The sequence below is a fragment of the Crinia signifera genome, chromosome 5, assembly GCF_055691185.1.
Source record: "Crinia signifera chromosome 5, ASM5569118v1, whole genome shotgun sequence".
Classification (NCBI taxonomy): Eukaryota; Metazoa; Chordata; class Amphibia; order Anura; family Myobatrachidae; genus Crinia; species Crinia signifera.
The window spans coordinates 322,179,370-322,192,118 of NC_139221.1; the positions used below are offsets into that span (position 1 = coordinate 322,179,370).

Here is a 12,749-nt window from a genome sequence, read left to right on the forward strand (position 1 = left end):
GTGAAGCCAGCACCATGTAGGCAGGTAGAACCATACACTATAGGCCTAAGTGTCGCCCTAAATATATAAAAGCACAAATATGTCAAATAGAAATGCAAATTTAATATGAATGACTTATGGCCGACTGTGCGGCTGTGTGATCATCATGCTGTCATGGTGAAGGGCCTATTTTTATATGTAGGCCTGGCCCTGGCTGTACTGGTTATACCAGACCCTGAGGGGTGCTGAGACAGGCCGGTGAGACAGTCCACTGAGACAGGTCACAGAGACAGGCCGGCGAGACAGGCTGCAGAGACAGGCCGGCGAGACAGGCCGGCGAGACAGGCTGCAGAGACAGGCCGCGGAGACAGGCTGCAGAGACAGGCTGCAGAGACAGGCTGCAGAGACAGGCCGCAGAGACAGGCCGCAGAGACAGGCCGCGGAGACAGGCCGCGGAGACAGGCCGCTGAGACAGGCCGCTGAGACAGGCCGCTGAGACAGGCCGCTGAGACAGGCCGCGGAGACAGGTGAATGACACGTATGGACATGGCAGGTTTCCAGCTTTTCTTACGACTACTTATTTATCGCCCTCCCCTGGGGCCATCACCAGACACTTAGAGCAGGACACTGTAATACAGAGAGGTTTAGACGGGACGCAGCTGTTACACAACCTGATGGATTTGCACATTAGGATAATGTCTTGTGATGCTTTATATCATGTGTTATTTTTCCTTCTGTGACCAGAATCAGTGCAGAATGTGAAGGGGAAGCGCAACCGTCACCTTATCAATATGCATGGCTCTAAAATCATCGCTAAATAAAACATTAAGGAGCCCAAAATAATTGTTACATGAGACATCAAGGAACTGGTGAAAGAGTCTATCTGGGGGATCCATTGTACCCTTTGCTGCCATCTTGTGGTCAAAGAGTATATCACCTACTCTGAGATTCTGCTATGGCAGAGATGAGCAATGATTTAAACTGGCCAATTATCACTATTATTATTATTATTATTAGTAGTAGTAGTAGTAGTAGTAGTAGTAGTAGTAGTAGTAGTAGTAGTAGTAGAAGGGCAGGTACATGTGCATTATAGCCAACTGGGGTGGCAGAGGTAACTACTACTCCTGAAATTGGGCTAATTGTGCACCCCCAGCTCCACCCACAGGATAGCAAGGCATTAGCTATACTAAGGTGAGTCACTAAGGGCCTTATTCTGATCGGTGCGGATTTTACCGCATGCGGACGTCCCGCCGATGTTGATCGTCTGCGCATGTGCAGAGGTCACTCTGCGCATGTGCAGGCGATTTCGCCGCACGTATTCTTTATACGCCGCACAGGGGGCGTAGAGGGGCGTGAGGGGCTACTTAGCCTCATTACCCTATGCATACGCCCCGCGTTTCATGGGCGTTCCCATGCAAACGCGGGGCGTATGCATGGTAATGAGGCCATGACGCGTGTGTAGGGGGCGGGCATCTGACATCGCCGGATGTCAGCTGCCCGCCCCCATACATGATTTCACACGGACAAGTGTCCGTGTGGTCTTGTGTGGCGGGACCTGGTGGAGCGTGCGGCCCTGCATTCGATGTTCGGCGACCATCGAATGCAGGGGCTGCTCCCAAGACGGAGGAGGCGTATCCCCGTCCAATTTCATGCGGATCGCCACATATCCGCGTACGGACGGAGGTGGCGATCCGTATGGAAGGCGGGGATTCGACTGCACGGACATGACCGCATATTTCTGATCGGGCCGCACCGATCAGAATAAGGCCCTAAGCTCTGGAGAGTGATAACGTAGAGTGAAATAAAGCACCAGCCAATCAGCTCCTCACTGTCATGTTGCATGCTTTGGGTTATAATTGCTAAGAATAGGAGAGGGATAAAGATCAGCCAATCAGCTCCTGTCATTCTTCACACACTTGCCTGTAGCATGATAGGAGCTGATTGGCTGGTGCGTTTTCTCTGTTCAATCTATCTCTCTCCAGGGATTACTACATAGACCCCTGTGTTTTTTAATGGCAGTTAGGGGCTGATTGACTTGTACTATATATCAAGAACTAAGAACTAACATAAACACAATGAATGAAAATTAAGCCAGCGCCACATAGTGCAACAACTCTGTTTCATAATTAGCTGCATGTTAATATTCTGGGGTCAAGTTCGCTTGAGAAACAAAATGCGGCACACGCATTACTCAGGGACCATTGTTACTATACACGTATTGTCCTACAGATGTGCCTCGTGCCTCCATACCATCTCCTGTTACTATACGTCTTATCCTACAGATGTGCCTCGCGCCTCCATACCATCTCCTGGTCCTATACAAGTCTTGTCCTACAGATGTGCCTCGTGCCTCCATACCATCTCCTGTTACTATACGTCTTATCCTACAGATGTGCCTCGCACCTCCATACCATCTCCTGGTCCTATACAAGTCTTGTCCTAGAGCTGTGCCTCGTGCCTCCATACCATCTCCTGGTCCTATACAAGTCTTGTCCTACAGCTGTGCCTCGCACCTCCAAACCATCTCCTGTTTCTATACAAGTCTTGTCCTACAGAAGTGCCTCGTGCCTCCATACTGTCTCCTGTTCCTATACAAGTCTTGTCCTACAGATGTGCCTCGTGCCTCCATACCGTCTCCTGTTCCTATACAAGTCTTGCCCTACAGATGTGCCTCGTGCCTCCATACCGTCTCCTGTTCCTATACAAGTCTTGCCCTACAGATGTGCCTCGTGCCTCCATACCGTCTCCTGTTCCTATACAAGTCTTGTCCTACAGATGTGCCTCGCACCTCCATACCATCTCCTGTTCCTATACAAGTCTTGTCCTAGAGCTGTGCCTCGCGCCTCCATACCATCTCCTGTTACTATACAAGTCTTGTCCTACAGATGTGCCTCGCGCCTCCATACCATCTCCTGTTTCTATACAAGTCTTGTCCTACAGATGTGCCTCGTGCCTCCATACCATCTCCTGTTCCTATACAAGTCTTGTCCTACAGATGTGCCTCGTGCCTCCATACCATCTCCTGTTCCTATACAAGTCTTGTCCTACAGATGTGCCTCGCGCCTCCATACCATCTCCTGGTCCTATACAAGTCTTGTCCTAGAGCTGTGCCTCGCGTCTCCATACCATCTCCTGTTCCTATACAAGTCTTGTCCTACAGATGTGCCTCGCGTCTCCATACCCTCTCCTGTTCCTATACAAGTCTTGTCCTACAGATGTGCCTCATGCCTCCATACCATCTCCTGTTCCTATACAAGTATTGTCCTACAGATGTGCCTCGCACCTCCATACCATCTCCTGTTCCTATACAAGTCTTGTCCTAGAGCTGTGCCTCACGCCTCCATACCATTTCCTGTTTCTATACGTCTTGTCCTACAGATGTGCCTCGCACCTCCATACTGTCTCCTGTTCCTATACAAGTCTTGTCCTACAGATGTGCCTTTCACCTCCATACCCTCTCCTGTTCCTATATAAGTATTCTCCTACAGCTGTGCCTCGCGCCTCCATACCATCTCCTGTTCCTATACAAGTCTTGTCCTACAGATGTGCCTCGCGGCTCCATACAATCTCCTGGTCCTATACAAGTCTTGTCCTACAGATGTGCCTCGCGCCTCCATACCATCTCCTGTTCCTATACAAGTCTTGTCCTACAGCTGTGCCTTGCGCCTCCATACCATCTCCTGTTCCTATACAAGTCTTGTCTTACAGCTGTGCCTTGCGCCTCCATACCATCTCCTGTTCCTATACAAGTCTTGTCCTACAGATGTGCCTCATGCCTCCATACCATCTCCTGGTCCTATACAAGTGTTGTCCTACAGATGTGCCTCACACCTCCATACCATCTCCTGGTCCTATACAAGTGTTGTCCTACAGATGTGCCTCACACCTCCATACCATCTCCTGTTCCTATACAAGTCTTGTCCTACAGATGTGCCTCACACTTCCATACCATCTCCTGTTCCTATACAAGTCTTGTCCTACAGATGTGCCTCGCACCTCCATACCATTTCCTGGTCCTATACAAGTCTTGTCCTACAAATGTGCCTCGCGCCTCCATAACATTTCCTGTTCCTATACAAGTCTTGTCCTACAGATGTGCCTCGCGCCTCCATACCATCTCTTGTTCCTATACAAGTCTTGTCCTACAGATGTGCCTCACACCTTCATACCATCTCCTGTTCCTATACAAGTCTTGTCCTACAGATGTGCCTCGCACCTCCATACCATCTTCTGGTCCTATACAAGTCTTGTCCTACAGATGTGCCTCACACCTCCATACCATCTCCTGTTCCTATACAAGTCTTGTCCTACAGATGTGCCTCGCACCTCCATACCATCTCCTGGTCCTATACAAGTCTTGTCCTACAGATGTGCCTCGTGCCTCGTGCCTCCATACCATCTCCTGTTACTATACAAGTCTTGTCCTACAGATGTGCCTCACACCTCCATATCCTCTCCTGTTCCTATACAAGTCTTGTCCTAGAGATGTGCCTCGCGCCTCCATATCATCTCCTGTTCCTATACAAGTCTTGTCTTACAGCTGTGCCTCGCGCCTCCATACCCTCTCCTGTTCCTATACAAGTATTGTCCTACAGATGTGCCTCGCGCCTCCATAACATTTCCTGTTCCTATACAAGTCTTGTCCTACAGATGTGCCTCACACCTTTATACCATCTCCTGTTCCTATACAAGTCTTGTCCTACAGATGTGCCTCGCACCTCCATACCATCACCTGGTCCTATACAAGTCTTGTCCTACAGATGTGCCTCGCGCCTCCATACCATCTCCTGTTCCTATACAAGTCTTGTCCTACAGATGTGTCTCGCACCTCCATACCATCTCCTGGTCCTATACAAGTCTTGTCCTACAGATGTGTCTCGCACCTCCATACCATCACCTGGTCCTATACAAGTCTTGTCCTACAGATGTGCCTCGTGCCTCCATACCATCTCCTGTTACTATACAAGTCTTGTCCTACAGATGTGCCTCACACCTCCATATACTCTCCTGTTCCTATACAAGTCTTGTCCTAGAGATGTGCCTCGTGCCTCCATATCATCTCCTGTTCCTATACAAGTCTTGTCTTACAGCTGTGCCTCGCGCCTCCATACCCTCTCCTGTTCCTATACAAGTATTGTCCTACAGATGTGCCTCGCGCCTCCATAACATTTCCTGTTCCTATACAAGTCTTGTCCTACAGATGTGCCTCACACCTCCATACCATCACCTGGTCCTATACAAGTCTTGTCCTACAGATGTGCCTCGTGCCTCCATACCATCTCCTGTTACTATACAAGTCTTGTCCTACAGATGTGCCTCACACCTCCATACCATCTCCTGTTCCTATACAAGTCTTGTCCTACAGATGTGCCTCGCACCTCCATACCACCTCCTCTTCCTATACAAGTCTTGTCTTACAGCTGTGCCTCGCGCCTCCATACCCTCTCCTGTTCCTATACAAGTCTTGTCTTATAGCTGTGCCTCACGCCTCCATACCCTCTCCTGTTCCTAGTAGGCGGATAGCACCTGCTCTCTCATGAACGCTGGTTTGTCACTTCGAAATGTACAAAATAGATCAAATGAACACACCTGTGGCCCTGCTGGTCCAATAGGGCCCACGTCTCCTGTTAGTCCTTGAGGTCCCTGAAAGGAAGGAAGGACATTTCAGTACCTGTGTCACACAATCACCGGAATGTAGAATTATAAGTAGTAAATGGTAACTCTAATGTAATGCTGAGAGGATATTTACTAAGCAGTGTTTGTGGCCTCGGATGGCCTGACTGTATTATGCTGCAACGCAGTGTTCTGCAGCCCAATGGAGAACAGGCTTATTAGACAGTGCATTTAATATAACAGTCACTCACTGGTTCTCCCGTATCCCCTTGGTCTCCCTTCTCCCCCTGGTCTCCGGGCAGTCCCTGGAATATGTAAAAGGAAAGTGTCACACAAATCACTTTGAAGAATAAAAAATAAAAAACACAGAACAAAATACAACATAAGAGTAAACACCCCACAATAATGTTTTGGTCACAGATCGGAGAAATCCAGTGAATCCCTGCAGATCCCTGTCCCTCTGGATAGCGGACACTGAGGAAGGCGCTTCCACAGCACTAGGAATCCTCTGTGATTGGCTGGTTAGGAATGGTCCACCCAATGTGATTGGTGATTTCTTTGCTGCTCGGCATTAACTACATGTATTATGCTATAATGGGCACACTTGGGGAATTAGAATTTTTGTATCTACTAAAGTATCGGTTTTACTGTTGTCCGATAGTGATTTCATTTGTTACATGAAATATAAATAGCTATAATCTATATTCCCTACCACATGTACACACACACACAGACATTCTAGGGTTAATTATTTGGGAGCCAATTAGCCTACCAGTATATTTTTGGATTGTGGGAGGAAACCGGAGTACCCGGAGGAAACCCACGGAAGTACGGGGAGAATATACAAACTGCACAGTTAGGGCCATGACCTCAGCGCTGTGAGGCAGTAATGGTAACCAGTACACCGTCCATGCTGCCCCACTTTTGAGTTGCAGTGTATGCCAGATAAACAATGCTGGACATACCAGCATGGGAAGCCGTCCTTGCATTAACAACCGTACACACACATACATTATTGCAATATGTTAAATGAAGATAACGAGGCAAAATTCAATCAAACGGAATTATGAAGGTTGCTCCTTGGTCCCTGGCAGCACGTTGCATAAAATCCTATATGTTACCTGCAAACTGGGGACTTCTGGGTGCCTGGGAGCTTATTCTGGTCACTCCTGCTTGGGCTGCCTGTGTTTAATTTGCCCAAGTACTTGAACTTCCCATTCATTCAAATGAAAAAGGGGAGGGACTTTGACAACTGTAAAAGGCCTGGTCAAACAGAAGGGAGAATCTCATGCAGGCCACTAAAGTCATCAGGATTCCCAATTGCTCATTTGATAACTGATAAGTTAGCATTAGGGTCGACAGTGTCTAGGTCAATAGTCAAAAGGTTTTTCACTTTTTTGTCCCGAATGTCAACATAGTCGACATGGATAGCATATGGGTGCAGCGCGTCCCCTCGCATGTCTCGCTGATCTCGTCACGCTTCGGCCACAGTGTCTCACTGCGCTCGGCACACTATTCCATTCTCTCTCCACGCCCTAACGGATGGTCGGGCATGAAATACCGCCTGTCGGCACATGTCGGCTCAAAAAAAAAAGTGAAAACCCCCATGTCAACCTTTTGACTGTCGACCAAAGACACTGTCAAACTAATACTTTTGTCAACTATCCAACCAAATTGACCTTAAGCATGTCGGCCAATCTGAAGTGTTGATCTAAACTAAACTGTCGACCTTTAGTGTGTTGACCCAACAATGCTTGTCGACCTTTAGTGTGTCGACCCAATAATGCTTGTGCATAGTCACATTTACACACTTATGTGACCGGGAACAATAACCACAAGAATTTGTGTTTCTATTTTGTATCTTGGTTTGTACTTTTTTTTTTTACACTGAAAAATACTAATAATCTATTTAATACTTTAAATAATTATTTGATAGTATCACTTTGCATTCCTAGAAAGTATTTGTATCGGATAAAAACAAAAAAATCTTTATATAATACAATTTTATTTTATTTTTTTACATAAAATCGGCAATATTTCTGGACTGCTTTGAAGGTTACAGCACGTCATTGCTCCAATCCCACATTCCTGAATCTTTCCATCAACTCGTGTGGTCAAGCTGATCCAGGCAACAATATTATAAAAAATAATAACATAAAAATATCACACAAACGACTGAATAGAACAGTTTTACGCTTTCTATCGGATATAACATTGCTATAAAATACCTATATTGTAGTTTGGGCAATTACTCTGTGGACGTGAACAACAGAGTAGCCTTGATGGTGAATGAGTACAATTCCAAGGCTACAGTAGATAGATCGGTGTGTTTTCAAATGTCTGTATACAATTCATTGGGAAGAGCTAGGAAGAAAGTTCTGATCGCCATCTAGTGGTGAGAAGGTGGAGTTGCAGTACACCAGCCTTTTACTGTACAGTCTAGTGGCCTGGAGACCTAACACTTACCCAGCACCAGCTGTTGTGCTTATGTTATATATATTATGGCACAGCTCATGCCGTATTTGTTTCCTATCTTTTATCCATCTGCTTTACAGCACAACAAACCTATAAACAATACAAGCAACGTATCTTTAAGAATGTGTTGCGTCGAGTATATATCCGCTGGCTCGTTCTCCTATTAGGTGGATTTATTATCTCTCCAGTCTTTGTAAACAAGGAAGCCGCCACCAGCTTAGCGATACATGAAGACGGTCTGATGGGCGGTTAGGAGGAGAATACAGAACAGGCGCCCACTCAGGCTTGGCCTAATTAAACTGTTTGTTTACCTTTCCTCTCCCTGCCTCATTTAATGCTGCCAGGATTATCTTATTCACAGACCAATGCATCGCATTAAGGATGACATATCGGTTACCATAAACACGGGCGCCCAGGATGTCGCTGCCACAGATAATTGCGGCCTTCACGTCACCTTGTACTTTCCATGCATGTAACTAGAACGTCAGCTGCTAGGATACCATACGGGAGAGTAGCCTCCGTTACTTACTGGAATTCCAGGCTCTCCGACTACGGTCTCTGTCTGAAAGAAAAAAAGATTTGTCAAGTCTAGCAGTCTTTATATACAGTATGCAATTATGATGCCGACACAGCAATGCTGGCGACAGTATTCCGACGCGATTGTAACGCTGCTTAAATCATTCTAACCGTGCCGGTATTATAACTGCTTCTGCCTATCATTTTAGAGAACATACTTAATAGACTGCACCTCAAAGCTGATTGGTTGCTATTGGCAACTTCTACACTCTTTTTACTGCTTGATGCATCTCCCCACACCCCCTTGATACTTTATATCGCACCAACTTAGCCGAAATCACTGTGCCCCCCCATCCTGGTTCTACTGCAGGGTAATTCGTCATTTCATGGAGATACATAAATCCATGTGGGTCTGTAACTTACTTTTCCCGCCGTCCCCGGTAATCCAGGCGGTCCGACGGAACCCTGAGTAGCAAAACAAAGGTTTCAATAAATTATTAATTCACATTCAGACAAAACAACACACGTCCCCATACAACATGGCCGCGCTCACTCCAAACGGCCCCTCTCAGAGTTTCCTCACGCACGGCTCTGTTGTGTTTTGCGGATCACTATACAGTACCAATGACAATTGTACATCTAGATTTTTCAGTCACAAAAAAAACAATTAAAAGAAATAAAACAAGAAGAACCATAAGCGCAGTAGTTATAACCTACAGTATACTGAAGCTGGTAAAGGCTATGGGGAAAATGTATCCAGAGGTGTAGTTAGGTGGTACGTTTCAGCACCCCCCCTGAGTCCTTTTTCCCTATTATGGTATTGCCCCTTACACATTATGCCAGACAAACCGTAATGCCCGTTACACATTATGCCACTTAATCCGTAATGTGCAGGTTAGGTGGCGAGTATATGCAGCCTAGCGAACAGGTCTAAATCAGCCTTTAGCTCCACTTTATCTCTCTCCTAGGCTTAGTACATCTCCCCATAATCCGGTTCTGATTTTTTTGAAAATAAAATCTTATTTTGAATCTAATTTAGGGCAGGGGTGGCCAAACCTGTCCTCAAGATCTACCAACAGTTCATGTGCTTCAGGCCACCTGTGGATCTATAGTAGGAATGAATGCAGCAGGTTTGAAAATGTGACACCTGTGCACCAGCTGGGGATATTGGGAAACGTGACAGTTAGTAATGACTACACCTGTGCACCAGCTAGGAGGTCTGGGAAATGTGAGTTAGTAATGACTGCACCTGTGCACCAGCTAGGGATATTGGGAAACGTGACAGTTATTAATGACTACACCTGTGCACCAGCTAGGGAGTCTGGGAAATGTGACAGGTAGTAATGACTGCACCTGAGCCCCAGCTAGGGGGTCTGGGAAATGTGACCGTTTGTAATGACTGCACCTGAGCCCCAGCTAGGGGGTCTGGTAAATGTGACCGTTTGTAATGACTGCACCTGTGCCCCAGCTAGGGGGTCTGGGAAATGTGACCGTTTGTAATGACTGCACCTGTGCACCAGCTAGATGGTCTGGGAAATGTGACAGGTAGTAATGAATACACCTGTGCACCAGCTAGGTGATCTGGGAAATATAACAGTTATTAATGACTACACCTGTGCACCACTAGGTGGTCTGGGAAATGTGACAGGTAGTAATGAATGCACCTGTGCACCAGCTAGGGGGTCTGGGAAATGTGACAGTTAGCATTGACTGCACCTGTCGCACCAGCTAGGAGGTCTGGGAAATGTGACAGGTAGTAATGACTACAGCTGTGCACCAGCTAGGTGGTCAGGGAAATGTGACAGTAATGACTACACCTGTGCACCAGCTAGGGGTCTGGGAAATGTGACAGTTAGTAATGACTACACCTGTGCAACAGCTCGGGAGTCTGGTAAATGTGACAGTTAGTAATGACTACACCTGTGCACCAGCTAGGGGTCTGGGAAATGTGACAGTTAGTAATGACTACACCTGTGCAACAGCTCGGGAGTCTGGTAAATGTGACAGTTAGTAATGACTACACCTGTTCACCAGCTAGGTGGTCTGGGACATGTGGCAGTTAGTAATGACTACAGCTGTGCACCAGCTCGGGAGTCTGGTAAATGTGACAGTTAGTAATGACTACACCTGTGCACCAGCTAGGTGGTCTGGGACATGTGGCAGTTAGTAATGACTACACCTGTGCAGCTAGGTAATTTGGAAAACGTGGACGGTTGGTAGATCTTAAGTACTGGTTTGGCCAGCCTAATTTAGGGCAGAACACTCCTATGCTGGAGAAGCCCCCATGATCCACCTTATACTCTGGCAGCTTAGATAAGCACAGAGCAGTGGCCTATGGGTAGTTCTGTGAAGACTATGATCACATGTGTGTTATCTGTTATACAGTAACATGCTATAGTTCTTAGTACATACCGCGTCACCTTTATCGCCTTTCAGTCCGGATGGTCCAATCGCTCCCTTCTCTCCCTTTAAAAAAATCAAACATCACATTTATATACATCGGTCTCTACAGAACACAAACTGTGAACATATTATACAAGGACACTGTGTAGTGAGTGACCTTCATTCATGGCTGTGCAGTGAGTTACTGTGTAGTAATGAATAGAAACATCATTTTAAAAATTCAATAATTGTATTTTGTAGCATATTTTTAAATTAATTCAGGAATCTGATCCATGCAGTACGCCGGATAATGATCACCAGATACACAGTCTGCGGTGTGACCGCTACATGCCGGATAATAATCACCAGATACAGTCTGTGGTGTGACCACTACATGCTGGATAATGATCACCAGATACAGTCTGTGGTGTGACTACTACATGCCGGATAATGATTACCAGATACAGTCTGCGGTGTGACCGTTACATGCCGGATAATTATCACCAGATACAGTCTGCGGTGTGACCGCTACATGCCGGATAATAATCACCAGATACACAGTCTGCGGTGTGACAGCTACATGCCGGATAATGATCACCAGATACACAGTCTGCGGTGTGACCACTACATGCCGGATAATCATCAAAAGATACACAGTCTGCGGTGTGACCGCTACATGCCGGATAATGATCACCAGATACACAGTCTGCGGTGTGACAGCTACATGCCGGATTATGATCACCAGATAAACAGTCTGCGGTGTGACCGCTACATGCCGGATAATTATCACCAGATACAGTCTGCGGTGTGACCGCTACATGCCGGATAATGATCACCAGATACAGTCTGCGGTGTGACTGCTACATGCCGGATAGTGATCACCAGATACACAGTCTGCGGTGTGACCGCTACATGCCGGATAATTATCACCAGATACAGTCTGCGGTGTGACCGCTACATGCCGGATAATTATCACCAGATACAGTCTGCGGTGTGACCGCTACATGCCGGATAATGATCACCAGATACACAGTCTGCGGTGTGACCGCTACATGCCGGATAATGATCACCATATACACAGTCTGCGATGTGACCGCTACATGTCGGATAATGATCACCAGATACACAGTCTGCGGTGTGACCGCTACATGCCGGATAATGATCACCATATACACAGTCTGCGGTGTGACTGCTACATGCCGGATAATGATCACCTGATACACAGTCTGCGGTGTGACCGCTACATGTCGGATAATGATCACCAGATACACAGTCTGCGGTGTGACCGCTACATGCCGGATAATGATCACCATATACACAGTCTGCGATGTGACCGCTACATGCCGGATAATGATCACCAGATACAGTCTGCGGTGTGACTGCTACATGCCGGATAATGATCACCTGATACACAGTCTGCGGTGTGACTGCTACATGCCGGATAATGATCACCTGATACACAGTCTGCGGTGTGACTGCTACATGCCGGATAATGATCACCAGATACACAGTCTGCGATGTGACCGCTACATGCCGGATAATGATCACCAGATACAGTCTGCGGTGTGACTGCTACATGCCGGATAATGATCACCAGATACACAGTCTGCGATGTGACCGCTACATGCCGGATAATGATCACCAGATACAGTCTGCGGTGTGACTGCTACATGCCGGATTATGATCACCTGATACACAGTCTGCGTTGTGACTGCTACATGCCGGATAATGATCACCAGATACACAGTCTGCGGTGTGACCGCTACATGCTGTATAATGATCAC

At 46.9% G+C, this 12,749-nt stretch overlaps 1 protein-coding gene across 1 annotated transcript in view; it reads right to left on the minus strand.

Moving 5' to 3' along the window:
- COL22A1 (collagen type XXII alpha 1 chain) overlaps positions 1-12,749 on the minus strand; it is a 276,007-nt gene that overhangs the window by 100,135 nt on the left and 163,123 nt on the right. The window contains exons 31-35 of the mRNA XM_083144895.1: positions 10,996-11,049; positions 9,007-9,048; positions 8,597-8,629; positions 5,844-5,897; positions 5,569-5,622 (exon numbers count right to left, since the gene is read on the minus strand). Of these exons, the coding sequence (XP_083001021.1) occupies positions 5,569-5,622; positions 5,844-5,897; positions 8,597-8,629; positions 9,007-9,048; positions 10,996-11,049 (237 nt within the window). The remainder of the gene's footprint in view (positions 1-5,568; positions 5,623-5,843; positions 5,898-8,596; positions 8,630-9,006; positions 9,049-10,995; positions 11,050-12,749) is intronic.